Source organism: Rana temporaria, chromosome 2 (assembly GCF_905171775.1).
Source record: "Rana temporaria chromosome 2, aRanTem1.1, whole genome shotgun sequence".
In the NCBI taxonomy this organism is placed as follows: domain Eukaryota; kingdom Metazoa; phylum Chordata; class Amphibia; order Anura; family Ranidae; genus Rana; species Rana temporaria.
The window spans coordinates 103120682-103148353 of record NC_053490.1 but is presented as its reverse complement, the minus strand read 5'-3'; the positions used below and the strand labels follow the sequence as shown (position 1 = coordinate 103148353).

At 46.0% G+C, this 27672-nt stretch overlaps 1 protein-coding gene across 4 annotated transcripts in view; it reads right to left on the bottom strand.

Moving 5' to 3' along the window:
- Nucleotides 1-27672, bottom strand: part of LOC120929306 (sterol O-acyltransferase 2-like) — a 180299-nt gene that overhangs the window by 6532 nt on the left and 146095 nt on the right. For all 4 annotated transcript variants that reach the window (XM_040340636.1, XM_040340635.1, XM_040340637.1 and 1 more), the window contains 5 exons: nt 26807-26936; nt 26392-26489; nt 16952-17050; nt 16716-16851; nt 12814-12959 (listed from right to left, as the gene is read on the bottom strand). In XM_040340636.1, the coding sequence (XP_040196570.1) occupies nt 12814-12959; nt 16716-16851; nt 16952-17050; nt 26392-26489; nt 26807-26936 (609 nt within the window). The remainder of the gene's footprint in view (nt 1-12813; nt 12960-16715; nt 16852-16951; nt 17051-26391; nt 26490-26806; nt 26937-27672) is intronic.

Sequence of the window (27672 nt, the reverse complement as noted above, 5' to 3'; positions counted from 1 at the left end):
ATGGGTTTCAGCGGATAGATCCTATGGTGTGTACACTCCAGCGGATCTTTTTCCGCGGACATTTATCCCCTGGGATGGATTCCAGCAGATAAAATATTTGCTGACATGCTAAACAAATCTATCCGCTGGAATCCATCCCAACGGATGGATCCGCTGGTCTGTATAGACTCACCGGATCCATCCGTCCGAAGGGATCCCCCGCATGCATCGTAATGATTCGACGCATGCGTGGAATTCCTTATATGACAGCGTCGCGCACGTCGCCGCGTCATAATCGCGGCGACGGCGCAACACGTCATCGCCAGAGGATTTCGGCGCGGATTTCAATGCGATGGTGAGTACACTCCATCGCATGAAAATCCGCAGAAATCTTCGAGAGGATTTATCCGCGGAAACGGTCCGCTAAATCCTCTCGTGTGTATGGGGCCTTAGAAGCAGGAGATCTTGATCAGATAAGGGAGGAAAAATGTCAGAAAGTTAATTGAAACTTTAGACCAAGTTGAAAGAAATGTTGCTTGCACATCTCTTCTTTTTGTTCACAAAAACCAACACATTCCTTTGGACCTCCTATCACTAGAAGTCGCGGTGACCCGAACAGCCATCCTAGTGGAGAATTCCCAAGCCTGGATCCATGCCAGTCAAGTAAAAAAGGTCAAGGTGGATTGTGCAAAGCAAGACAAGACACAGATAAAGCTTCAGTTCCAGACCAAGGAGATGAAGCAGGTGTTGTAAATCCTCGAAAAGTGAATACAGCAAAATTACTTTGTTTACTGCTCAGGATTCTGAGAAACCTTGGACACTTCTGGGGCTGACCACACTTTCAGTGTTTCCCCCAACATGGATTATAACTAACTGTATATACCACCCAGAAGATTTAGGTGTCATAAAAGACATCTGTGGAAAAGGAACTAATTTTAGCCACGCTGAAAGACATGCTAGAATGAAAAGAGAAATCTGTGAAAGTTTTACTGACAAAATTTTATTGTCAAAGTTTAAATATGCTTATGCTAGGAAATCAGGATATGACAAATGTTGGATATGTAGTAAATTCCACCCGGGTACCACTAGAATCCTTTTAAGGCTTCACTCCTCTTCTAAAAGGGTACCCCACTTGTTTGTCTTACTGATGTCACAAGAACATTTTCAGACAACACTTTTGTGTTCCAAGCCATGGGTAGAAGCTGCTCCATGACCTGGCCATTGAAAGCATGAGTGCTGCACTCACAGGTCTATGTGAAGTCACTGACTATGAGTGTTACACTTGGGTTCATAATACATCCATTGAGGTCCATGATTATTGTGAAATTATCGCCCAACATAAAAAGGAGGTAAACAAGCTACAACAAGAGGCCAGGGATATTGGCAAAACATGGAGCTCCTTTGAAGCGGGAAGGTTTGGATTTGGTGGCATTTTCTCCTGGCTTAAGGATATCGTGCTTACCATTATAATGATCCTAATCTTCGCAGTTATACTATGCTTATGCTTTCAGTGTTGTATGTGCATAGTAGAACGGGCCCAGCAGCCCCCTAGCGATATACTGCCTTAGGAATGTATATGAAAGCTTATAAGCACATTGAAATAGGTTCTTAAGCACTCTGCATATAGTTATTAGAAATCACATATAAGAGGGGTTGCAACTCTCTGTATTGCTAGTTGTATTACCCCATACCCCATGTGTATATGTAAGCTAGGTCACCATATAATCAAAAGCTGTAGGAATTAATTTTTATGAATGAAGAGGGGATTGAAGGAATATGAACCAATGTGACTCCATCTTAGAATAAGTATCCATCGTAGGGATCATTGCTTAGTCATATAATCTACTGCATATTGTTTCTCATCCACACATATTTAAAGTAAACACTTTGTTTGGGAACAAGTCTAGGTTAGTTTCTTGTTCCGTGATAACATGTGATTTCTTGTTATTGACGCTTGACTATCTTATCACTATTTGTGTCTTTTGTATTCTCAGTAAGATGTTCCATAACAATCTAGCTGTAATATTGTTTACTGTTTCTGTTATATCAATGTAGCGGGGTCATCCTGTCAAGAGTCTAATGACAGGCCATCCCCGCTGGAACTTTATCCACGCCTGTAGATCTGTACAATACCTTTAAGAAGTTATGCATTTTGGGACTCCGAGTAGCGGGAGATATGGACTCCATTGACTCTTAGGAGAAACAGACTACACTTTCCACAATGCCCTGTGTTATTGGAACATGTGACATCTCGGCACAGACTTATGGGGGAGGTTACTTAAGGAAAGGGAGTGGCTGATCTCTCTCTCTCGGGACCTGCATCTTCTCCTCTGCGGAGCTGTTGACTATAGCACAGTCGTGCTGTTAGGCCTGGAGCCTGGGCCTAACTTTTCCGGGAGACCAGCCATCCAGAAGGAAGCAAGACCAATATACCCAGCTCATGTTCCAGGAGATCGGAGAGGCCGTCCAGCTGACAACTGAAACAGTGGAGAGCCTGATGCCGGGATCCTTGTGCTGTGAAGCAGTGATCTAGCAACGCGCCTTTCGAGAAGAACTCAGGCGGATCGGGCCTGTCGGTTGAGAGAGCACATGCTCAACTTCCAATCCTCCCTTATAGACAGTTAACTTAGTGCCACCCTACAAGCCGGAGACACGTGTTTGGCCTCCAGCTGAAACTTAGAGGCCCTCTAACTTTATAGTTATTATACAGAAGTGACTGATGCTGACGAGCGATCAGTTCACCAATGTTGCTGTTCAGGATGATTTGTTTGACTAACTTCTTTTCATCGTATACCATTTGCGGATTATAAATTAACGTGCACCAACTGGCCGCAACGTGGACCTTAGTCTCGAGATGTTCCTTAGCTGGTTTGCAGGACTGCTCGCTAGAGGGAGCTCTCGGGCATAGATTGCTTACACTAGTCTAGTTTAACTGAATGGTACCATTCTTAGCTCAGTTATTTTCATTATTGTCATTACTGATTCCCGCAAGGGCCCTTGCGGAATCATATTGTGCCATTGCATAACAATTGTTTAATTGTGTTTCAACCCATATTTGCTTTCTCTAACCTATATAAAGTAAGCCTATCTTCTTTGGTTTAAATATATTGACTGTGTGGAGTCTATTTTTCTCACCTGGAGGGACCATCCATTAAAGCAGGTAATACTGTTGATATACTGTCATTTCATGTTGTGTGCCTGCTATTGTGACTCCAGCCAAGCAGAGGTCACAATACACCCACCAGGTTTCTGATGTGTCAAGGGAGGGTTCGAGCCAGTTAAATAGGGGTGAGCTAAGCAAAAGAGAGTAGATCCAAAATCAACCAGCGGCTCCTGAGGGGGTAGCAATACACGTGGGGGCTCGTCCGGGATTCTACTTCTCAAACTATCAAATATCCCCTCATACTGAGTCCCACCCTTGCCAAAATCAGCCATGGATGCATCCACTGCAACCAAGTGGTGCATAGACGAAGGTGTTCCTGTGAAGAAAGGCTTAGTGATTGAAGTGCGGGGAGAAGCTTGGAATGAAGAGGAAGTACTCTCAGTCCTGAAAACTTTGTGCCCGGACCAGAGGCTGTGGGTGATGAACTCGTGGGTGGATGATACCAACCCCCACACCTATGCCCTATGTGAATGGGCAAATGGAGTTCCAGACTGTTTAAAGAAACCTAGTGTGAAGACCACCGATGGCACGGAACTCTTTCTGATACAACCTGAACAAGAGTCAGCTGTTCCTTCCTCTTCTAGTACAGTTCCTCTTACTTCTCCTAGTACTCCGGCACCCATGGGGGCCCCAGGGAAAACAGTGAAGGGGTCTGCCAAAGCACCACTTAAGGACTTCAACCCAGAGTTATGTGCTGTCCTGGAGGAAATCGTAGCCCAGTGAAAGAAGGATTCTACAGATTGTCTGATCACAGGATATAGAAAACTCAGAGTCTTCTCCGGGAGACGCCCTGTGCCATCTTCAGAAGATGGCTTTGAGGAATGGATGGATCAGGCCGCCCAAGCTCTGGAAGAGTGGGGAATCCCAGAAAAGAATAAGAAGCAGAGGATCATGGAAAGCCTCCGAGGACCAGCCCTAGAGGCTATACGTAACCCCAAGATTATCTAGATGTCCTACAGAATGTGTTTGGGAGGATTGAAGACATCAGTGAGCTCCGCTGCCAATTGGAGCACTGCTTCCAAAAGAAGGGAGAAAAACTATCTGAATTCGTCAGCCGCCTGGATAAGATTCTGCATCGGATGTTGTTAAAGAAGGAGATAGATCCAAAAAGAAGTGGATAAAACACGCTTCCAACAAGTGGTAAGGGGAGTGTAACGGCTACCCATGTAGTGAGAGGGTCTCAGCCGTTGGAGAAGTCCTTTTCCCTGGCAAGCTGCGATATGCAGGTACCGCCGGTATATCCCATCGAATGCCCTTTCAAGAAACGAGACGGGCTACGTTTGCAGAGTCAAGCAGGACTGATTTTTAATGGTTCACTCTGAGATTTTATACAGTATTCAAGGCACATGAACAATCAAACTGTCCCCACCCACACATCACACCGTGGGGAAGCTTCAATCACCTTCTTTGAGCTAATTATAAACATTTCTTCATTACCAGAACTCAAACACAATGATCTCCTTGAATCAATCAGTCTCTAGACGTTCCGGCACCGAGATCTACTTAACATGACCTGGCCGGGCACATTCCTTTCTCAATAGAATTCAATTAACCTTTAGAACAATATACACTCACAGATCATCACGTTAGCATACACCTGGCAAGAGGCTGTTAACTGGTAATACACAACAGAGCGTCAATTAGCAATTAGCAGTGAAAAAGTCCCTCTACAATTACCCCCTTTGAGCTCAGTAACCAGTCATGCAGTCCTCTGTAGGCAGAATAGTTCGTAGGTCCGTTACAGGGAGCCCAGCCCATGGATCCCATTGTCTTTCAGTTGCGAACCCAAAAGAGAAGCAGGGTGTTGAAGTATCCTGATCTCATCCGGATCATTGGACAGGAGGAGGACCTCCTAGACCAAAAGAACAAGTACCAAGCCACAGAAGCTCCTGCACGAGTGCGTGTCATGGCCACTGAAGACAGTAACCCCCAAGTTGAGCTCTTAAAGACACAAGTGTCTCAGTTGACGGAAATGGTAGCTGCTCTATCCAGTCAAGCAGGATTTCCCCATACCAACCCAGAAGGGATAAAACTGAAAAGCCCGTTCATGGACCTTACAATGCAAAATAAATCAAGAAGGTTTACTTTCTGCTTCAACTGTGGAGGGGTAGGACACGTCAGAGACATTTGCCCCAGCCCGGTCAATGCCTACCAACCGGTGTACCAGCCGGCGGAAAACTTCAGAGGGTCCCGGTGAAGGAGTCAACCGGGAGCCCACCTCTTGTAGACGGCTCCAAAGTGAAACAAGAGACAGAAAGGCTGAAGGGAAAAACCCCTTCAAGAACGCCCCCCAATCCCCGCCCACGTGATTGGATAGGGAGCAAAAGAAGCCCTCGCAAGAGAGGTGTGAGAATACAAGTTGCAGGGGGGAGAGGGAAAGCTACACCTCGAAAGTTCCCTGAGAATTTAGTGGGGCCTTCCCCACTTGTTCCTATTCAAGTAGAAGGAATCTACACCAAGACCCTCCTGGATACCGGAGCACAAGTGACTCTTCTGTACAGAGACTTTTACGACAAGTATCTCTCTCATTTGCCTCTGCAGAAGTTAGAAGAGCTGGAAATATGGGGCATTGGAACTCAGAGTTTCCCTTACCATGGGTATCTACCAATATGTTTGACCTTTGATCCTTCAATAGCTGCAGTCGCAGAGACCTTTGACACCCTGGCGATCATCTGTCCTCGGCCCCCAGGGGCCCATAAGAGCTCCCTCATCATAGGGACAAACACGGCTTTGGTCCAAAGACTCCTGACCCCCTTAACCGAAGCAGCAGGGGCCTCAGCTCAAAGGGTCCATCCAATGTTAAGGAGGGTGTTCACCAGCTGGTGATGGAGAGAAGTGCCCCTGAAGAGGGGGTGGGAAGGATCTGGCGGTTAGGGAGAACCATGAAGATCCTGCAGTCTGGAGAGGTAACCTGCCTCAGGGCCTCAGTCAAACTGACCTGGTCTCAGCCAGGCCCGTTTCTTGTCCTTGAACCCGACCCGGGTGGACCCTCAGAGGGATTGGAGGTGATACCTGAAGTGATCCCATTGAAGGTACTGAAGAAAAATCGTGGATGGGTATCCATCAACATCCGGAATACCACCACCAACCCTGTGAAAGTGCCAGCCAGAGTACTACTAGGCCGGGTGTATCAAGCCACCACCGTTAGTCCTTCCGATCTGGGGGATGGCAAGAAGATGGAAGACTCAAAGAAGAGCCTTCCGCCTGATGGCGCTGAACTTCCGCCAGAGTGGAAGGAGAGAAGGGAAGCTCAACTTGGTAGGTGGCAGAAGATATTTTTGAAGACTTAGTTTGATTCCGGATATGCAAAAAGTGCTACCCACAGGATCCGACTGAGAGAGGACAAGCCTTTCAGAGAACGGATCCGAAGAGTCCCCCTGACGGATTTGGAAGATCTCAGGGAGCAGCTTGCAGAATTGAAAAGGACCGGAACTATCCGAGAATCCAGGAGCCCTTACGCTTCCCCCATAGTAGTAGTAAGGAAGAAAAATGGCTCTTTGAGGCTGTGGATCGACTACAGAACCCTCAACAAGCGGACTATTCCTGACCAGTACACCACCCCTCGGATTGAGGATGCACTACAGAGTCTGTCAGGAGCTAAGTGGTTCAGTATTATGGACCTGAAGAGTGGTTATGGTCTTCTCAACAACCAGAGCCTAGTACTTCGTTCCTGCCCTCATCTGAAGTGACAAGTAGTGGGACACTTCTGCCAGAGGCCCCTGAATTCATACCTCAGAATGTGCTTAACGAAGAATTGGAGGATGATGTTGATTTGTACTCTACAGAAGGTTTCATGGAGGCCTCAAGCCCGCCAAATGGAGACTTAAATAATTCAGGAGATGTGGAATCTGTTGTGTCGGAAACTGAGGACAATGCTGCTCTTCAGAATAGTGAAATAGACCCTGTTCCTTCTAACTCCTTAATGCCTGAAGAACCTAAGGAAAGAAAAGTCATCCACCCTCCAAAGAGGTTGACCTATAGCCAATTGGGAGAGTGTTCTGAAGAAGCTATCCTCACCTCAAAAAGGTCCAATGTTTTGTGTGATCCTCCAGCTGCAAATTTAGCGGAGGATAACCCCTGCTCACCCCCTGACACATCGGAATCTAATACCTTAGTGTTGGTAAACAGTGGACAGGGTAGCCTGCCCATACCCAATGATTGGTGGGAGGATCCCCTGTCCACCCTGTGTCAAACAATGAGTTGTTTAGCTTTGAGCAAAGTTTGTATTTTGTATTTTGAGAAGCATGTTTTAGGATACATACTGTTGCCCTCTTTGGGGACCAAAGATTTCAGGTGGGGGGAGTGTGTAGCGGGGTCATCCTGTCAGAGTCTAATGACAGGCCACCCCCGCTGGAACTTTATCCATGCCTGTAGATATGTACAATACCTTTAAGAAGTTATGCATTGTGGGACTGCGAGTAGCGGGAGATATGGACTTCATTGACTCTTAGGAGAGACAGACTACACTTCCCACAATGCCCTGTGTTATTGGAACATGTGACACCTCCCCATAGACTTATGGGGGAGGTAACTTAAGGAAAGGGAGTGGCTGATCTCTCTCTCTCTCGGGACCTGCATCTTCTCCTCTGTGGAGCTGCTGACTATAGCACAGCCGTGCTGTTAGGCCTGGAGCCTGGGCCTAACTTTTCCGGGAGACCAGCCATCCAGAAGGAAGCAAGACCACTATACCCAGCTCATGTTCCAGGAGAACGGAGAGGCCGCCCAGCTGACAACTGAAACAGTGAAGAGCCTGATGCCGGATCCTTGTGCTGTGGAGCAGTGATCTACCAACGCGCCTTTTGAGAAGAACTCAAGCGGATCGGGCCTGTCGGATGAGAGAGCACATGCTCAACTTCCAATCCTCCCTTTCAGACAGTTAACTTAGTGCCACCCTACAAGCCGGAGACACGTGTTTGGCCTCCAGCTGAAACTTAGAGGCCCTCTAACTTTATAGTTATTATACAGAAGTGACTGACGCTGACGAGCGATCAGTTCACCAACATTGCTGTTCAGGATACTTTGTTTGACTAACTTCTTTTCATCGTATACCATTTGCGGATTATAAATTAATGTGCACCAACCGGCCGCAACGTGGACCTTAGTCTCGAGACGTTCCTTAGCTGGTTTGCAGGACTGCTCACTTGAGGGAGCTCTCGGGCATAGATTGCTTACACTAGTCTAGTTTAACTGAATGGTACCATTCTTAGCTCAGTTATTTTCATTATTGTCATTACTGATTCCCGCAAGGGCCCTTGCGGAATCATATTGTGCCATTGCATAACAATTGTTTACTTGTGTTTCAACCCATATTTGCTTTCTCTAACCTATATAAAGTAAACCTATCTTCTTTGGTTTAAATATATTGGCCCAGATTCAGGTAGATCGGAGCAATATTTGCGTGGGCAAAGAGCAAAGATTTTTCTCTGCGCCCACGCAAATATTTCGATTTGCCCGCGATTCACGGAGCAGTAGCTCCGTAAATTGCGTGGGCGCTATGCTAATTAGCCCTGTGTAAGGGCGCCTAATGTAAATGATCCCGCCGGGGGCGTGAATCATTTAAATTAGGCGCGCTCCCGCGCCGAGCGAACAGCGCATGCTCCGTCGGGAAACTTTCCCGACGTGCATTGCGGCAAATGACGTCGCAAGGACGTCATTTGCTTCTAAGTGAACGTGAATGGCGTCCAGCGCCATTCACGAATCACTTACGTAAACGACGTGAAATTTAAATTTCACGAGCGGGAAGCGCAGCTATACTTTAGCATTGGTTGCCCCTGCTATTAGCAGGAGCAACCTTACGCTAAAGTTGCCGTACGGAAACTCCGTACCTTGCGTGCGCAGGGCCCGCGCAACTTTTGTGAATCGGTGGTAGTATGCAATTTGCATACTATACGCCGATCACAATGGCTGCGCCCCCTAGCGGCCAACGCAAGAATGCAGCCTGGGATATGAAGGCATAAGGAGGCTTATGTCTGTCATATCCTAGGCTGCAGTCGGTGTAACGAGGTTCCTGAATCAGGAGCACTCGTTACACCGGAGCAAGTAAGCCCTTGCGCCGCGCAACCTATGGTTGCGCGGGCGCAAGTGCTTCTTGAATCTGGGCCATTGACTGTGTGGAGTCTATTTTTCTCACCTGGAGGGACCATCCATTAAAGCAGGTAATACTGTTGATATTATGGTGTTTTCATGGTGTGTGCCTGCTATTGTGACCTCAGCCAAGCAGAGGTCACAATACACCCACCAGGTTTCTGATGTGTCAAGGGAGGGTTTGAGCCAGTTAAATAGGGGTGAGCTAAGCAAAAGAGAGTAGATCCCAAATCAACCAGCGGCTCCTGAGGGGGTAGCCAAACCAGTCCTTCAGAACTCTCTTCTATTCATGGAAACCCTTACTCTGCAACTGCAAACAAGTCCCCAGAAGACCGTTCATATTCTACTCTGCTATAGACCACCGGGTCCAAAATCGCAGCTTCTCGCATCAGGAACAGAGTTCATCTCCACTTATACCCTAAACAGCAAACACCATTTGCTGCTCAGGGATTTCAACCTCTGGGCCAACTCCTCACAGGACCCCGTCGCAGACGCCTGCATTTACCACCTGGAAGGATTAGGTCTGCAGCAACTAGTATGTGGGCCCACACATGCTTCAGGTCACACGCTCGATCTCATTTTCAGACAAGATCTGGAAATAAACATTCTGAAAAATGAGCCGTTACCATGGACAGACCACCATGCAATTAAATTCATAATAACCAAAAACGCCCCCTTAACAAAAACGTTAAAACCAGTGACAACGCACTGGACTAGATCTCAGAAGAAGCTCCATTCGGAACTCTTCAAAACTACATTAGGAAACAAAATAAAAACAATCCAACTACATCAAACTGCCACAGAAACACTGGATGCCATAAACACAGCTCTACTACAGTCAGCTGACTTAGTAGCACCCAAACGCAAAACCTGCATCCGGAAAAACTACTCCAGCTGGTTTAACGACCAGCTGTCGTTGCTAAAGCAAGAGCGCAGAAGAGCGGAAGCAGCCTGGAAAATAAGCTCTTCAGAGGAAAACCACACCATCTATAAGGTAATAACAAAAAAATACCACAAGGAAATCTTTAAAGCAAAAAAAAAAACATTTTTCCAATGTCATCACTAATGCCCTAAACCGCCCCCGCAAACTTTTCAATTTAGTAACCCAGACCATGAATTCAGTCTGTCTTGAAGCCCCCAATTCTGATACCCAAGAATTTTGCAATGAATTATCGGAATATTTTGTTAACAAAATTGAAAAAATCTGTGAAAGCATTCAGCGAAACAGTACCCCCTTCACCCCCCCCCCCCCCCCCTTAAACATACGCCCAATACCCACATAAATTTGCCGCAATCAACGAAGTTCACTCTAAAACTTATCTCCATCGATGCCACTAAAAATATCATCGGTACTCTGCGAAATAGCACAGCGCCTAATGATATCATTCCCACTAAACTGCTGAAAGAATGTGCAGATATTCTGGCACCGCCTATCAAGCAGCTTATAAACCAGTCGAAGGAGAATCTTGTCTTCTAGTACTGTTGGACCTAAGCACAGCTTTTGACACGGTAGACCACAAACTATTACTGACTTGGCTAGCTGAAGTAGCCAGAGTCGCGGAAGGTGATCTATCCTGGTTCTCCTCCTTTTTGGAAAACCGATCACAAATAGAGAGTTTGGGACTTTTCACTTCTGAAAAACGCGCGGTGTCATGCGGAGTCCCTCAAGGATCCCCTCTGTCGCTGGTTCTGATCAATAACTATCTCCGCCCTCTCTTTGAAATCATTAGTAGCCAAAAGTTACTTTACCACTCTTATGCAGATGACACACAACTGTACTTTCGCATCTGCAACAAAGTACATCATCATCTCGGTCTAGAGAAATGCCTCTCTTTGATTGAAAATTGGATGACAAAGAGTTATCTTAAACTCAACGGTTCGAAAACAGAACTTCTCCTGTTTCACGCCAATCGAAAGAATCAACATGCAACAACATGGATACCCCCGCCCATTCTGGGAAAAATCATCACCCCTAGCACCAAAGTCAAAAGTCTCGGAGTCATCTTCGACACCTACATGACAATGGATGCGCAAATAGGGTCAGTAGTCAGCGGATCGCACCATCTGCTGCGCCTACTACGCAGACTTATTCCATTTATTCCAAAAGAAGACACAGCAGTCGTGGTGGGAACAATTGTTAACTCCAGACTTGACTATGCAAATGCTCTCTATCTTGGACTCCCAAAGTACCAAATCACTCATCTGCAAGTCGTTCAAAATACGGCCGTAAGACTTGTGACTGGGAAAAAACCTTGGGAATCAATCTCACCTTCACTGAGAACCCTTCATTGGTTGCCAGTAAAATACAGAATTACTTTCAAAGCACTCTGTCTATCGCATAAGTGTATTCAAGGAAATGCCCCCCAATATCTATGCGAAAAACTAAAAGCTCACAACCCCAATCGCATTCTGCGATCCACCAACCAAAATCTACTTTAGATACCCAAAGCCAGATACAAGTCCAAAGGATAAAGAAGATTTGCGGTCCAAGGCCCCAGACTATGGAACGCTTTACCAACCAGCGTTCGGATCAAAGATCAAAACCCATCTCTTTTGAGGACAAAGGAGAAATGGACAACGAGCGCCCAGAGGCGATTTAGTTCGCATGTGCTGCGCTATATAAGTTTCTCACTCACTCACTCACTCATGCAATAATACAGCATTATCAGATCACTCTGAAACTATGTCTCTGTGTGCATTAATGGTTCAGAAGTGCTCTCCGGCGCCGAAAACTGAGATCGAAGGAACAACTGGGTCATATCTTGGTCATACTGATCTCCTTCCCTTCAATGTAGAGCAACAATTCTTTTTTTCAGATCCTCAGAGTTCTTTGCCATGAGGAGCCACGTTGAACTTCCAGTGACCAGTATGAGAGAGTGAGAGCGATAACACCAAATTTAACACACCTGTTCCTTATTCACACCTGAGACCTTGTAACACTAACTAGTCACATGACACTAGGGAGGAAAATGGCTAATTGAGCCCAATTTGGACATTTTCACTTGGGGGTGTACTCACTTTTGTTGCCATCGGTTTAGACATTAATGATTGTGTGTCGAGTTATTTTGAGGGGACAGCAAATTTACACTGTTATATAAGCTGTACACTCACTACTTTACATTGTAGCAACGTTTCATTTCTTCAGTGTTGTTACATGAAAAGATATAGTTAAATATTTACAAACATGTGAGGGGTGTACTCACTTTTGTGAGATACTGTAATTTACAGCAGGTTTTCCACCTAGATTGGTGGTGTTCTTCCCCAGCACACATTTGTATTCACCTGGTTTTACAATTTAGCAATAAAAACAGTTTTCATATGCCCTACTTTGAGACATTACAGAGTTTTGTACCTAAGCCCTAATCCCATATCTGCAGAAGACAAAACCAGATAATAACAGATCAAAGATAAGTATATAGTATAGAGTAAACCTAGTCATCAAGGTTGTATCACTCAAAGTTGAGCTATACTTTGAAATGAAGACTGTGAGTGATTAATGGCTGCTTTTCTTTTATATTATCTTACAAAATAGATACTATTCTGGATTATGCACAATATTGCTTAAATGATAAAAAAAGTCAATGTACCTCTGTGAGTGGACAATGGATCTGTGCATACCATTCCTGACAGTATAGAGAAATCTGGATGCCCTGACCAATGAACAGGGAGGCCCATACTATTATATTGAACACTGGACTTTTTTGCTTGTCATTCATTGCGAAACTAAACAGAACTAAAAAACACAAGAATATACAGAGAGAGATTAGTTATTCACAGTACAAATATTTCTATACATGGCATACTGTATGCAAACCAGAGCAAAAGTAAAAAATTCAAGTCTACTACAACAACCATAGTCAAGCTTATTCAACAAAAAGTTCAGCAACCTGTGGTAACTGATCAGAGTTTAGAGATCTAACTTTAGTTATCTAAAATCTGTTAGCTATGGGTTATTGCCCTTTAGTTTTGCCACCATCACTGAATATGCAAAGATTTAAAAAAAGCGTTGTAGACTCCGCCAACGTCACTTCTGGTTCCTATGGTATATCCAGCCACGCCCTACGCATTACATCACGACACGTGACCTTATCAGTCCCCTGATGAAGTCATGTGTCATGACGTAATGCGCAGGGGGCGTGGCCGGATATAACATAGGAACCGGAAGTGACTACAATGCTCGGTTTGCACTTTATTTGTTCGTTTGTTATACTGCTTTTAAATGTAAGAGCCCATTTGGCCGTTTAATAAATCACTTTATTATACGTTATTACGCTATGGGAGGCTCTTTTTTATCTTTTTATTAAATCTGAAACCAGGAGATCCACATTTAGTTGGAAATCTAGAAAACCATCGGCATCATTGGCGTTCCCTAACCAGCTCTTACATCATCATGAACTCAAGATCCTGGGAGGTTGGGAGTTGGCGTTTGCCCTGGTTTCGTGAGATCGAGAAGGTTTACTATATTCCTCTTTGAGGTAAGCGCTCTGTGAGCATTAAGCATTGAAACAATCACCAAGATTACGCAAAGAAGAATTTTGACACATTACTTTGAAGATTTATATGTGTTTCTTGATTTTTGGTTTTACACCACTTAGAAGAATCACCACTTTGGGATTGTGGAAAAGTGTGGAAGTTTTATTTACATTTTATCCACATCTTTATTACACACTATTTGAGTTATTTGATTGAGTTTAGGAAACTAGGAAGTTACACTGATCATTATTTATTCATATACAATTCTTGTGCACTTGTACACTTTAGATCAAGCAGCATCTTTCGTTCATTTTTTGGTTTATTTATTTAATTAATTAATTTATTTATTTATATAGTTCACTTGGTAGCGTGAGGGATCACACTCCTTTTAAAGTCAATAAACAGCTTGCAGTGATGCCCTTTCATGTTAAATTAGAAACTTGCACTTTTTCCAATGTGGTTGGTGGCAGGGCCGGACTGGGAGTAAAAACCAGCCCTGGAAAAAATGTCATACCAGCCCCATAGCATTATTATACCAGCCCAACATAATAACGTCATTATTTTCTTGTTCATGAAAGGGAAAACCATAAAGCACATTTGAAGAGTGTATTATATATACTGTATTTATTGGCGTATAACACTCACTTTTTTACCCTGAAAAAAAGAGGGTAAACTGTGGCTGCGTGTTATACGCAGGGGGCAGTGAAACTTCCCTCTTAAAGTTAGGGTGCGTGTTATACACCTGTGCGTGTTATACGCTGATAAATACGGTAGATAAGACAGATATGAAAGCACATAGGGCTAGGGATAGATAGATAGATAGATAGATAGATAGATAGATAGATATATCTATCAGAAATTCCAGTTAAGAGTTAAAACCATGCCAGGGGCTGCGGGCATGGTACAGGAGATGCCAGGGGCTGCAGGCATGGTACAGGAGATGCCAGGGGCTGCGGGCATGGTACAGGAGATGCCAGGGGCTGCGGGCATGGTACAGGAGATGCCAGGGGCTGCGGGCATGATACAGGAGATGCCAGGGGCTGCGGGCATGTTACAGGAGATGCCAGGGGCTGCGGGCATGGTACAGGAGATGCCAGGGGCTGCGGGCATGGTACAGGAGATGCCAGGGGCTGCGGGCATGGTACAGGAGATGCAAGGGGCTGCAGGCATGGTACAGGAGATGGTCAGAGAATGCAGACATGGTACAAGAGATCAATGCAGCCTCAACAGTGCCCATCAAATGTAGCCTCACTGTACCCATCATTGCAGCCTCACTGTGCCCATCATTGCAGCCTCACTGTGCCCATCATCGCAGCCTGACCGTGCCCATCATCGCAGCCTCACCGTGCCCATAATGCAGTCTCACAGTTGAACTGATTGGACTACCCATTGTTTTGTATGGGGAGGCGAATATAAACAGACGTGTCCATTTACACCTGCCTGCATCCGCTCTAGCAGATTGGATGACAGTCAGACCGGTCCATAGAGAACCCCACTGAGCAGGTGGATTTGCTTGGCAGAGTCTGCCCATGTGAAAGGGCTCTAAGGGAGAGCTCTGTGGACTGTAATGTAAAGGGAAACTGATGTAAGGGCCAGTTCACACCAGACGCAGTTCCGTACAGTTTTGTGCGTATTTTTTTTGCAGTAAAAATGCATGCACAGTGTTTTCCATGTATTCCAATGGCTCTAGTTCACACCATGCAGTCAGTTTCTGGTGCAGAAACTGACTGCATGGTGTGAACTAGAGCCAACAAAAGCCATTAGAATACATGGAAAAAACTGTGCATGCATTTTGTGCATAAAAAAAGCAAACGGAACTGCGTCTGGAGTCAACTGGCCCAAAGAGGTACTCTTGGAATCCTCACGTAAGGGGGTCTCTGATCAGCAAAGCCCCCACGTACATCAGAGTCCCCCTTTACATCACAGTCCACAGAGGTGTGCTCAGAGGCTGGCGAAATGAGAGGAAGTGGGGGGGATATTTCCCTTACCATAAATGAAGGCTTGGGCCCTGGATTGGTCAGCAAACAAGGCCTACTAGTCTGTACTATACATATACATAGGCTGGCAGAGCATGCTGGGGCTTGTAGTGCACCACACTAGGGAAACCCTAGTGGGCTGCTGTGTTGGTTGAGGGACTCTGGAGGTGACAACACACTCTGTTCAGCCCCATCAATGGCTGACCCACCTGTGTGCTGCTTTCTTTTCATTCACTGAGAAGTTTCATTAGGAAGCAAGGCGATTGGCTGACCTGGAGAGCTGTGGATCCTCTGTGGAGGGTTGCAGCATCCATATTACAAGCTGTCCTTCCCTCCACTATCTACCTGCTGCAGGCTGCTGGAGTTTCTCTTTGGGAAGCACGGAGGAGCTGCAGAGGATTGGAATGTGGGCGGGGCCACAGGGACACACACGAGGGGGGGGGGGTGAGAGGAGAAGATCCTGCTCTCTGTATCCCTTTTTTCTCTCCTGTCTGACGTCCGTTCGAGGAGGGGGGGGGGCGTTCTGTCAGTGTGGGGTCCAAGCATAACTGAAGCCAGCAACCCTGAAGCCACATTACTAGCTTTTGCCCCAACCCCCCCACAGCAGACACAAGCTGGTCTAGGAGGGGGGGGGACTTTTCAAACAGTACCGCGGCCAAAGTCTTCACACAGCAGACACAGGCAGCTCGCAAACACACAGCGGGGGATGCCCGCTGACTCTATGTGAGTGTGACGTGTAGTGGAGGAGGAGAGAGCGGATCGCTGCGCTGCAGCCACAGCTTAGCCCAAAGCAGCCTCAGGGCAGACAGCCTACCGGGAGATGTCCCGGGATCCCGGTAGGCCAGTCCAGCCCTGGTTGGTGGTTTCTGATAAAACCCAATTTATTGGAAGTCATTGGATCCTTAAAAAACACAGGCAGAAGACCCTGCAAGATTTTCACGAACCCAACATAACCCAAACATTAACCTAAAATCCACATTCCTGCCACTTGATACCAACAATACAAGTAATAAAAGGTTAAGAATGACCTCCATCTGTACCTCCTAAAATAGCAAAGAGGCAAAACATAACTGGGTAAAAATACCCAAGTGACATTGTGAAGGCATATTCATGCACAGAAGCGGACAAGAGAAACACGACCAGTGTCACTGCTGAACGAAACTTCTTATTCAGCAGCTGAAAAAAAAAAAAAAAAAGAAGAAAATCAATCACTTGTTTTAAAGATGAAAATTATTTTTATAGGTTGTCTATTTTTGTCTCCCTACCAGGCCCTTACCCACAGAAGGTCTTGGTACACATAATAAAAGAGCCAATCGTGGATTATCACATTCCATGTCCGGTAATAGTTTGAGAATGATGTGGAATTCCACCAGTCCTATATAAACAAAACAACAGTAATAATGAGTAATTTAAGACTGGAGAAAAGAAAAATGCTTGCACTGCCCAATAAATCATACTCTGTCATTTGTTAAAGTACAGGTTAAAGTTAAACAGACAAACCACTAAATACTGTATATACACAGATACGTTTGAATAGGTTTATTGTTTTCCCCCCAGGCCCCCACAAAATTGTAATTCATCACAGCTGTCCTTGTAATTCACAAACACCTCCTCTGATGACAAAGCTGATCATTCTGCCAATTCTCAGTTCAGGTTAAAGGCTAAGTTCACCCAATTTTTCTAAATTCCAATTTCCCTATGTACCATTATACCATTAATGTGTCTCTGTTTCAGAGAAAGTAAAAGCTTTCTTTATGTTCTAGGGCAGGCGTCAGCCACCAGTGTCTCCTATTAAAAGCTCCTCCAGTACTTCCTGCTGTCTGACCCTTAGGCCACGAAAACCTGTTAGAAGGATGGAGTTCAGAAATAGACCTCAATAACACACCCTGCACCTGCCCTCGCCCTCCAAGAGATTGCTCTCGCCCACCTCTGTAGTGAGTACTGTTCTCCCTCTATACACAGCAATCAAATGTTTTGTACCATTATCTTGTATAGATCATTTATGTGGCAGAGTGTGCAGAAGCTAAGCAATCACATAAACGTTTATATGGAGCCTAGGTAATCTGAAAATAAACCTGCCCCCCCCCCCAATTTTTTTGTAAAGCAGAAAAAAATGGGCAAGTGTGTGACTTTGACAAGGGCCCCATTGTAATGTCTAGATGACTGGGTCAGAGCAAATCCAAAACTGCAGGTCTTGTGGGATGTTCCAGATCTGCAGTGGTCAAGACCTACCAAAAGTGGTCCAAGTAAGGGAAATTGGAAAACAGGTAACAGGGTCATGGATGACCAAGGCTCACTGATGCACATGGAGAGAAAACGTTTGCCTGTGTAGTCCAATACAATAGAAGAGCTACTATAGCTCAAACCACTTAAAAGTTGCCAGAACACAGAGTGCATTGCAGTTTGTTTCGTATGAGTCAGGGTGCCCATACTGACCCGTGTCCACAGTCAAAAGCACATACATTGGTATGTGATCATCAGAACTGGAGTACAGAGCAATGAAAAAAGATAACCTGATCTGATGAATCCTGTTTTCTTTCACATCATGTGCATGGCTGGGTGAGTGTCTGCCCCTTACCTGGGGAAGAGACGGCACCGGGATGCACTGTGTGAGCAAGGCAAGCCATCCGAGGTGGTGCCTTTCTTTGTCATGCATTGGATTTCTTCCCTCTGTGTCCTCCACGCACAGACAAGCAAGAATAAATGCAATATAACAATTACAATACAAATCAGATAATCTCCTATAGTGTGGCTCCCTGAAGTACATCAATACAGTGTGCAACTGAGTTTAAAGAAGTTGTGCACAATAGAGATGAAATAAGAAATGTTCATTGGTTCCGGTTATCTTCAGCTAGCCTTTGTTCTTTATACTGCAGTTAATTGTAATCCAATATGCCAAAAAGGGTAGCAGAAGTGAACTAGACTGTAATCTGTTTGAATAAAAACGATAACCAGTGTATGTTCCTCGTTTACTGTGACAATGAAGTGTTAAAAATACTGACTTTATAGACAAAGGGCCAGATTCAGGTAGATCCACGCAATATTTGCGTGGGCAAAGGGCAACGATTTTTGCTCTGCGCCCACGCAAATATTTTGATATGCCCGCGATTCACGGAGCAGTAGCTCCGTAAATTGCGCGGGCGATATGCTAAATAGCCCGGCGTAAGGGCGCCTAATGTAAATGATCCCGCCGGGGGCGGGAATCATTTAAATTAGGCGCGCTCCCGCGCCGAGCGAACAGCGCATGCTCCGTCGGGAAACTTTCCCGACGTGCATTGCGGCAAATGACGTCGCAAGGACGTCATTTGCTTCTAAGTGAACGTGAATGGCGTCCAGCGCCATTCACGAATCACTTACGTAAACGACGTGAAATTTAAATTTCACGAGCGGGAAGGGCGGCTATACTTTAGCATTGGCTGCCCCTGCTATAGCAGGAGCAACCTTGCGCTAAAGTCGCCGTACGGAAACTCCTTACCTTGCGTGCGCAGGGCCCGCACAACTTTTGTGAATCGGTGGTAGTATGCAATTTGCATACTATACGCCGATCACAATGGCCGCGCCCCCTAGCGGACAACGCAAGAATGCAGCCTGAGATATGAAGGCATAAGGAGGCTTATGCCTGTCATATCCTAGGCTGCAGTCCGCGGAGCGATGTTCCTGAATCAGGGGCATTCGCTACGCGGGAGCAAAACAGCTATTGCGCCGCGCAACCTATGGTTGCGCGGGCGCAATAGCTTCTTGAATCTGGGCCAAAGGGTATATAGACCTCAAGCGATTGCTGTGTGAGGCCTGTTCAGAAGTAGATTCACATCCGTGGAACTACAATTATCACCAGCCAGTCTGTATAATTGTTACTCAGCAATACAGTTGATAATTAACACCGCTCACCACTACAACCATCAGATGAATGGATCAGATGGATAAAGGGTTCCAGCCTAAATTCCTTGCCTCTGTATCCCTCTTCCTGTGGAAATGGCTGGCTATCCGGCTTCCCGCTGGGCTAGGTTGCAGATTCTCAGCACTCCCCCTCACACAGACCTCCTGCTGGCAGGTTCAGAATGGCATCCAGAGAGACTGAAATCAGGCCCCACCCACCTTTTTATTTCCTCTCCCAGCAGGGTGTTCTGTGCGCACAGACTTCTGTTACCTGTGGTCCAGATAAACCCTGCTGACAGTGTCACTTCCTTGTTCCAAACTACATGTCCCATGATGCTTCGCTCTGAATTTTCACACAATGGTCCGGATTCACATACATTAGTGCATATTTATGTGGGCGTAGCGTATCTCCTTTGCGCTACGCCGACACAGCGCAGAGAGGCAAGCATGGAATTCAGGAAGCCAGTGCTCCCCAAGCTGCGTCGGCGTGGCTTAGATTTTGAAGGCGTAAGCCGGCGTAGGTGGAAGTGGGTGTGACCCCATGCAAATGATGGTCCAAACGTGGAGCAGTGTTTTACGCCCAGCGTATCATGAACGGAGCATGTGGAGTGACGTGGACGTATGACCGCACCCCTGTGCGCATGCTCACAACTACGCCGGCGCAACTTCCTGGGATACGCCGGCCCACCGGCTTACGCTGAGAGCATAAATACTCCCAGCCATATGCCCATCCGGCGCAAAAGTACATCCTGCTTGTTTCCCCCCCTGAAGCAAAGTACTTTTGTTGAGAGATGGCAGCTGCTAAGGAGAAGAGAAAGAGGAATTTTTCTAAGGAGGAGAGGGCTATCCTGATTTCGGCGTAAGAGGGAGATCCTGGAGGAGATCACCCTGGAGGTCAATGCCCTTGGGCCCGTGATAAGCTGGCCAGCATGAGGAGGCACGCCAGGGGCACGGGAGGAGGACCAGCTTCTGCTCTGCGGTTGACTGATGAGGAGGAGGTCATCGCCAGCTATCTGAAGCGGGAGCAGGTGGAGGGCATGGAGGGCTTTGACTCCGGTGACCAGGCCTTGAGGACAGGTAAGTGTGTTTTATCCCCTATCCGGTGTGTAGCATGTGAGGGGGTGCAAGGGAACATGTGACAAGTGTTGGTCCACCAACATGTGAATGCTTTGTGTCATCCACAGATGTGCTGGAGGGAACGGGGCCATCGTCAGCTGCTGGATGACCCACGCCATCCCCGGAGTAGTGTGCCAACACCTCTCCTTTAGAGGAAGTTGAGGAGGAGCATGGTGACCTGTCTACCTTGCGGAGGATAACATCACCCCTGAACCCTCCCAAACCTCCTCCCCCATCAGGGGAAGCCCCTCAACCTCCTCCCCCATCAGGGAAAGCCCCTCACCCTCCTCCCCCATCAGGGAAAGCCCCTCAAGGGCCTCCCCCATCAGGGAAAGACCCTCAAGGGCCTCCCCGTACAGATGGCCCCAAGCCTCTCCTGACCCCAGGAAGGCTACGCAGAAGACAAGGTGTGTTCCTGAATCCCTACAACAAGGGCTTGCGAGGGAACAGGCCCTCCAGACGCGCCACATGGGTGCTATTGCCTGTGACATGTGCCGTGTTCAGACAGCCTGGCCTCTTCAGCCAAGACCCAGGCTGAATACACAGTGGTTGTGCAGGGCACCGCAGCCACTGTGCAGCAGTGCCTCACACAGCAGGCTGAGCAAAGCACCTCAATCTCTGACAGCCTGCAGGATGTGAGTGCCAACTGCGCTGCTATGGTGACCTGCATTGGGGAGCTGCAGGCCACAACATCAGGCCTTGTGGCAGAGGTGAAGAGCCTGGGAGTGGCTATACAGGCCAACACGGCTGCCATCGAGGCGGAGGGACGGCAGACCAGGCGCCACCACCGGCAGACCACCACCCGCCAGCTGCGGATGCAGGTGCAGACGAACGCTGTGCTCACCCGCATTGCCCTTGCGTTGGAGGGCAGGCAGCCAGCATCTGCCAGGAGGGACAGACCAGGGGATGATCCTCCTCCTGATGCCCCACCCCCCCCACCCAAGGCTCCCCCCAGACAACCGAGGAGCCGGAGCCGTGGCACCATGCCTGGCCCACGAAAGGGCAAATGAGTGCCTTTTTTTTTTTCGGCTCAGATTATGAGCTTTTTTATTTTCTTTGCTCAGATTATAAGCTTTTTATTTTCTTTACTCAGATTATGAGTTTTTTTATTTTCTTTGCTCAGATTATGAGCTTTTTTATTTTGGTTGCTCAGATTATGAGCTTTTTTATTTTCTTTGCTCAGATTATGAGCTTTTTTATTTTGGTTACTCAGATTATGAGCTTTTTTATTTTCTTTGCTCAGATTATGAGCTTTTTTATTTTGGTTGCTCAGATTATGAGCTTTTTTATTTTTGTAGTCAGTAGTGCAGGCTACAGAGTGACTGGTGTGTGAATGTGGGTAACATTCCTGCCAGCAAGGTGTGTCACCTTGGGTCGTCAGGGAGAGGTTATCCCCACGACTGTGTGAATGTGGTATGAATGGACAGCAACACCATTGGGGCCTTGGCGTGGCGTTGCTGCTCCCAAGTCCTGCATGGTGGACTTGGGCTAAACCAATGTGAAGTGGATGTGGTGTGTGTGAGCACAGGTCCCCAGATGGCAAGTCACCTTTTTTTTATTTTTTAGAAAAAAAAAATGTTTTTGATATTTTTAAATTAATTTTTTTATTATTTTTATTTCCTTTTTTTATATATATTTTTCTTTATTTCGTCTTTCTCAATTCGCGGCAGCACCCCCCTAGGCCCATGCCTGAAGCTGTGTAAGGGGCCCCATAATTCCTGATGGCGGCCCTGCCTGGCATGTTGGCATACAGATGTGTTGTCCTGCAAGTGTGGTTGCTCAGCTCGTCCGTAGCGGTGCTGCTGCAGCTGCTGTCCAGCTGACCTGTGCACGTCTGATGCTGAGTTACACCTGCTTTATGAGGAATAACTTTAGGCCAGACGTTGAACTTACGCACACCGCGTGTAGCCTGCGCCGGGCGCACATATTTCGTGAATCGCTGTATCTCCCTCATTTGCATATTTGAATAGAAAATCAATGGGAGCGCCACATGCGTCCAGCGGAAATATGCGCCCACGATACGCCGGCGTAGACAAGTTACGTCGGTCGGATGAAGCCTATTTTCAAGCGTATCTAGTTTTGTGGGCACGGCGCATAGATACGATGGCGCATATTTACACTTACGCGGCGTATCTCGAGATACGTCGGCGTAAGTGCTTTGTGAATCCGGGCCAATGTAAAGAAAAGACACACACATATAGGGCCAGATTCTCGTAGACTGGCGTAAAACAGCGGCGGCGTAACGTATCTCATTTACGTTACGCGGCCGCAAGTTTTACGGGCAAGTGCTTGATTCGCAAAGCACTTGCCTGTAAAGTTGCGGCGGCGTAACGTAAATTCTCCGGCGCAAGCCCGCCTAATTCAAATGACCCAGGTAGAGGGCGTGGATCATTTAAATTAGGCGCGTTCCGGCGCCGATCGTACTGCGCATGCGCCGTCCCTGAAATTTCCCGACGTGCATTGCGCTAAATGATGTCGCAAGGACGTCATTGGTTTAGACGTTAACGTAAATGGCGTCCAGCGCCATTCACGGACGACTTACGCAAACAACGTACTTTTTTAAATTTCAACGCTTGAACGACGGCCATACTTAACATTGACTGCGCCTCATAGACCCAGGGTTCAACTTTACGCGTCGTAAAAGCTACGGAAACGTCGTAAATTCTCTGCGTCGACCGCGCGTTCGTTCGGGAATCTCGCGTAAATAGCTAATTTGCATAGACGACGGGGAAAACGACGTCGGCGACACCTAGCGGTGGGGGAAAAAAATGCATGTAAGATCTGACAGCGTAAGAGCCTTACGCCTGTCAGATCTAATGGATATCTATGCGTAACTGATTCTAAGAATCAGTCGCATAGATACGCCAGGCAAGATTAGGACTTACGACGGCGCAAATGGCGCTGCGCCGTCGTAAGCCCTTTGAGAATCTGGCCCATAGAGTCCAGCATACACTAAAGGGAGCCATATCAATACAGTATAACAATAAAGAAACTGTCCCTTAATCATAAACATAGTAACAAACCTTGGCTACAGAACTATCAGGCCCCGTACACACGACCGGATCTATCCGCTGAAACTGGTCCGACGGACCAGTTCCAGTGGACCGATCCGGTCGCTTGTAGGCCAAAGCGAACAATTGTCCGGCGGATCGGATAGCTTCCAGCGGACAGAAATTGCTTAGCATGCTAAGCAATCTGTCCGCTGGAAACCTGTCCGTCGGACGCGTTCGGTCGTCTGTACAGATTCACCGGACACGTCCGACCGACCACCATCCCCCGCATGCGTCGTACTGAATCGACGCATGCGTGGAAGTGTGGTGGATTAGGGAAAAAATTCCTATTTGATAAGATTGAGCTTATTCTTTTTATTATTAGAATCACTTAAATGTTGCCAAATGTTGCTTTTTTTGTATTCTTATAAGATATATATGCATATGTATGTATGTGTATGTGTTGCAATGCAGATATTGTCGAATATTGATAAAATGAAGAAATAAATGTTTTAGAGTTATAAGTACATCTTAGAACTTTGAATATACAAAGGACATTCAAGAGGAAGCTTCCCCACCCCCCTTGTATTTCCTGGATACTTTCAAGAACAGATGCTGCCATCCTCCATTTCCCCCCCCCCCTCATGTTACAGATGTGCTCAAGCCTCCCCCTTCTACACACTCAGAGGAACTTGTGTGACGTTTGAAAGAAAACCATTAATTTCTGTGACTGAAAGAAACTAAGTCGTGTAGTCTTCTGATTGGACTGGTCAAATCCTTGCAAAGTTGGCCGGGAAATCTTGTGTATTCATTTCGAACAAGGGACTGTACATGTGGTCACAGGAGGGGAGGGTGAGTGGGAGGATTGATGGGTGTTTCTGTTTAATGTGAACCAATCAACTGTAATGCCTTGTGATTCTATGTTTTTTTTTAATAAAGCTGTGGGGGCATAGCTCGCTCTCTTGGCCGTTGACCGTTGGAAGGTGAGCATGTGGTCTGTTCTCTCCATAGATTGCATTGTTTCACCATAGCAATTTGAAATCAGCCGGCAGAAATGGTTAGCCCTGAGTTTGTCAGGAAATTGATTAATGATCAGAAGGTTTGACCTTCCAGGGCCGCCCACGTCGCCGCGTCATCGTATTGTTTACGCGCGGATTTCTGTCTGATGGTGTGTACAACCATCAGACAGAAATCCGGCAGCCGGACGCAGCGGATCTGTCCACTGAAAACGGTCCAGCGGACCGTTTCCAGCGGATAGATCCGATGGTGTGTACGCCGCCTCAGATTTATTTTAGACACCATGATAACTAAGAAATGTGTACTAGGAGATTTGCGGTTTAAGACCATTAAACCAGTAAAATTAAAACAAATTATGGTAATCACTTTATGCGGTCATGTTGACCACCTACAGTAGGTATGTGCAGGGCAGCCATCAGGATCTATTGGGCCCCTTACACAGCTTCAGGCATGGGATGGGCCCCCTGGAGCAGAGAAGCGGGGGGGGGGGGTGCTGCCACCTGAAATTGAGAAGCGGGGGGCTGCCGCGACTTGAGAAGAGGGGGTGGGGCCTTTACAAAAAAAGAAGAAATAAAGAAAAGAAAAATATATATAAGAAAAGGGGGTAGCCATCCGGGGCCCTGGGGACCTCTGGGCCCTTTAATAAACAATAAATAAATATACTGTATATATATATATATATATATATATATATATATATATATACAAATTGTTATTTTTTTTTAATAAAAATAAATTACAAAAAAGGGGGGTTGGCACCCGGGACCTTTGGGCCCTTTAATAATAATAAAAAAAAAAGAAACCTCTGGACCCTTTAATAAAAATAAATACAAAAAAATATATAAAAAAAATGAAATAAACATTTATATAAAAAAAGGGGGGGGGGTTGCCATCCAGGGAAACGCCGATTCACGAACGTACGTACGCCCGTCGCAGTAAGCTACGCCGTTTATGTAAGACATACGCTGGCGTAAAGATAAACCACCAAAAAGATGGCGCAGCCCATGCAAGCGTACGTGAATGGGGCTGGGTGTAGGTTACGTTCACGTCGAAAGCATTGAGCATTTGCGACGTGATTCTGAGCATGCGCACGCATGCGCCGTACTAACGGCCTTCATTTACATGAGGTCATGGTTAATTTAAATGTAGCCCGCTCACTACATGCCTACTTTGAATTAGGCGGGGTTACGCCGGCCCATTTGCGCTACGCCGACGTAACTTACGGAGCAAGTGCTTTGTGAATACTGGCCTTGCCTCACTATGTTATGTCGGCGTAGTGCAAATGGGATGCGCTACGCTGAACTAAAGATGCGCCCTCCTACGTGAATCTGGCTATATCAGACTAAATCCCGACCATACCAAAACGCGGTGACGTAAAACACTACGACGAGCCAAAAAAATTAAGTTCAATGCTTCCGAGCATGCGTCGACTTGTTTCTGAGCATGCGTGGATTTTTCTCCGATGGAGTTCCACACAGACGATCGGAATTTACTATCGTTTTTTTTTTTAATTGGAAAAATTTAAAACATGTTCTATTTTTTTACACCGATGGAAAAAAGTTCAATGGGGCCCACACACAATCGGTTTCTACGCTGAAGAAAGTCCATGGGAAAAAACGATCGTTTGTACACGGCATTACACTTAAACTACTTGATTTATTTGGGCAAAAAACACATATTAGACTTGATAACAGAATAAATGATGAAGAGATGTCACCTGGTAAAACATTCGATCTGCAAAGCGGAGCATCTCTGCGAAAGCATTGTGCCAGCAGTGCAAGAAGCCAAAGAATGCCAGCAGCAGCACAAGGGTACCTGGAAAAACACAACAATTAATCATAGGAAAGTAATCTAAAATCTGAATTTAGACCTTTTGAAGAAAAAAAGAAAAATTTGAAAAATAAGGAAATTAGGTAGTTTAAATTCTGGCAACCTTCACTCTCTAATCAGACATTACCAAATCAGTGCACAAAGAAGACATATGTACAGTATAGAAGAAAATCAAGCATTCTCATTCCTTGTCAGTAGGCCCCATCATGGCCATATGGACTGTCATAAGGGTTTCCACCCCCACTAACGTTCACCTGATTCAAGGCACTAAACAGTTAGAAGGGGGCAGAGATTCTTCTCACCTGGTAGTGTAGCATGAAAGATGGATAACACCAAAGTCTTTACACTGAATGGCTGTTTACTCATGTTGGTGAACACTGGAATACACAGGGTGTCCATGACATAGTAGATGAAAAGCACACAGCCTAGGAACTATCAACATCGAAAAAAATTGTTAGATAAAAATAAACCTAACTTTATAATTGTAGGTAATAATAACAACAACAACAATACAGTATAACACACAATTGTAACAGTTTTGGATTTCCTGAAACTGTTCTGTTACTAGAAGCTTGGTAGTAAGCATTTCTTTGATAGGTTTATTTGGAAATTTCAATAAAAAATTTGATTTCCATTTTGGGGTAGATGGTGTTCCATTTGAGGTATGACCTATCAGTTTTTTGGCACTGCCCAGGCCAGCCATATTTTCTACATAATCACATATAACATCCAGCAGGAGAGGGAGATGGCAGTTTTTAACTTGAATACTAGCTAAATCTTTTATAGACCTGGTGGGTGCATAGCCAGGTATTAGGGGGGGAAATACTTTCTTTGAGATTCCCAAGATGTTAAACTCTACCTATTTTTTTAAATGTGCCCCTTGCAGCTTTATGCCATAATGTGCTAGTATGCATCTTTAAAGAACACTCAGCGAGTGTGCCCTGAATGCAGAGGTACTGTGCATACACTGGTGATGTCATCGCCTGCAACTTACAATCTTCTAAACGATGCAAGTTTTAGATGATATTGTAGGCAACACTTAAATAGCGCTGTGATAGATAGGAGGAGAACTAGGAAAGAGCAGAATCTTTGAGGCCAACGGAATGGAGTTTATTGGGAAGGAGAGGGTGGTCAACAGTATCAAAGGCTGCATAGAGGTCTAGTAGTA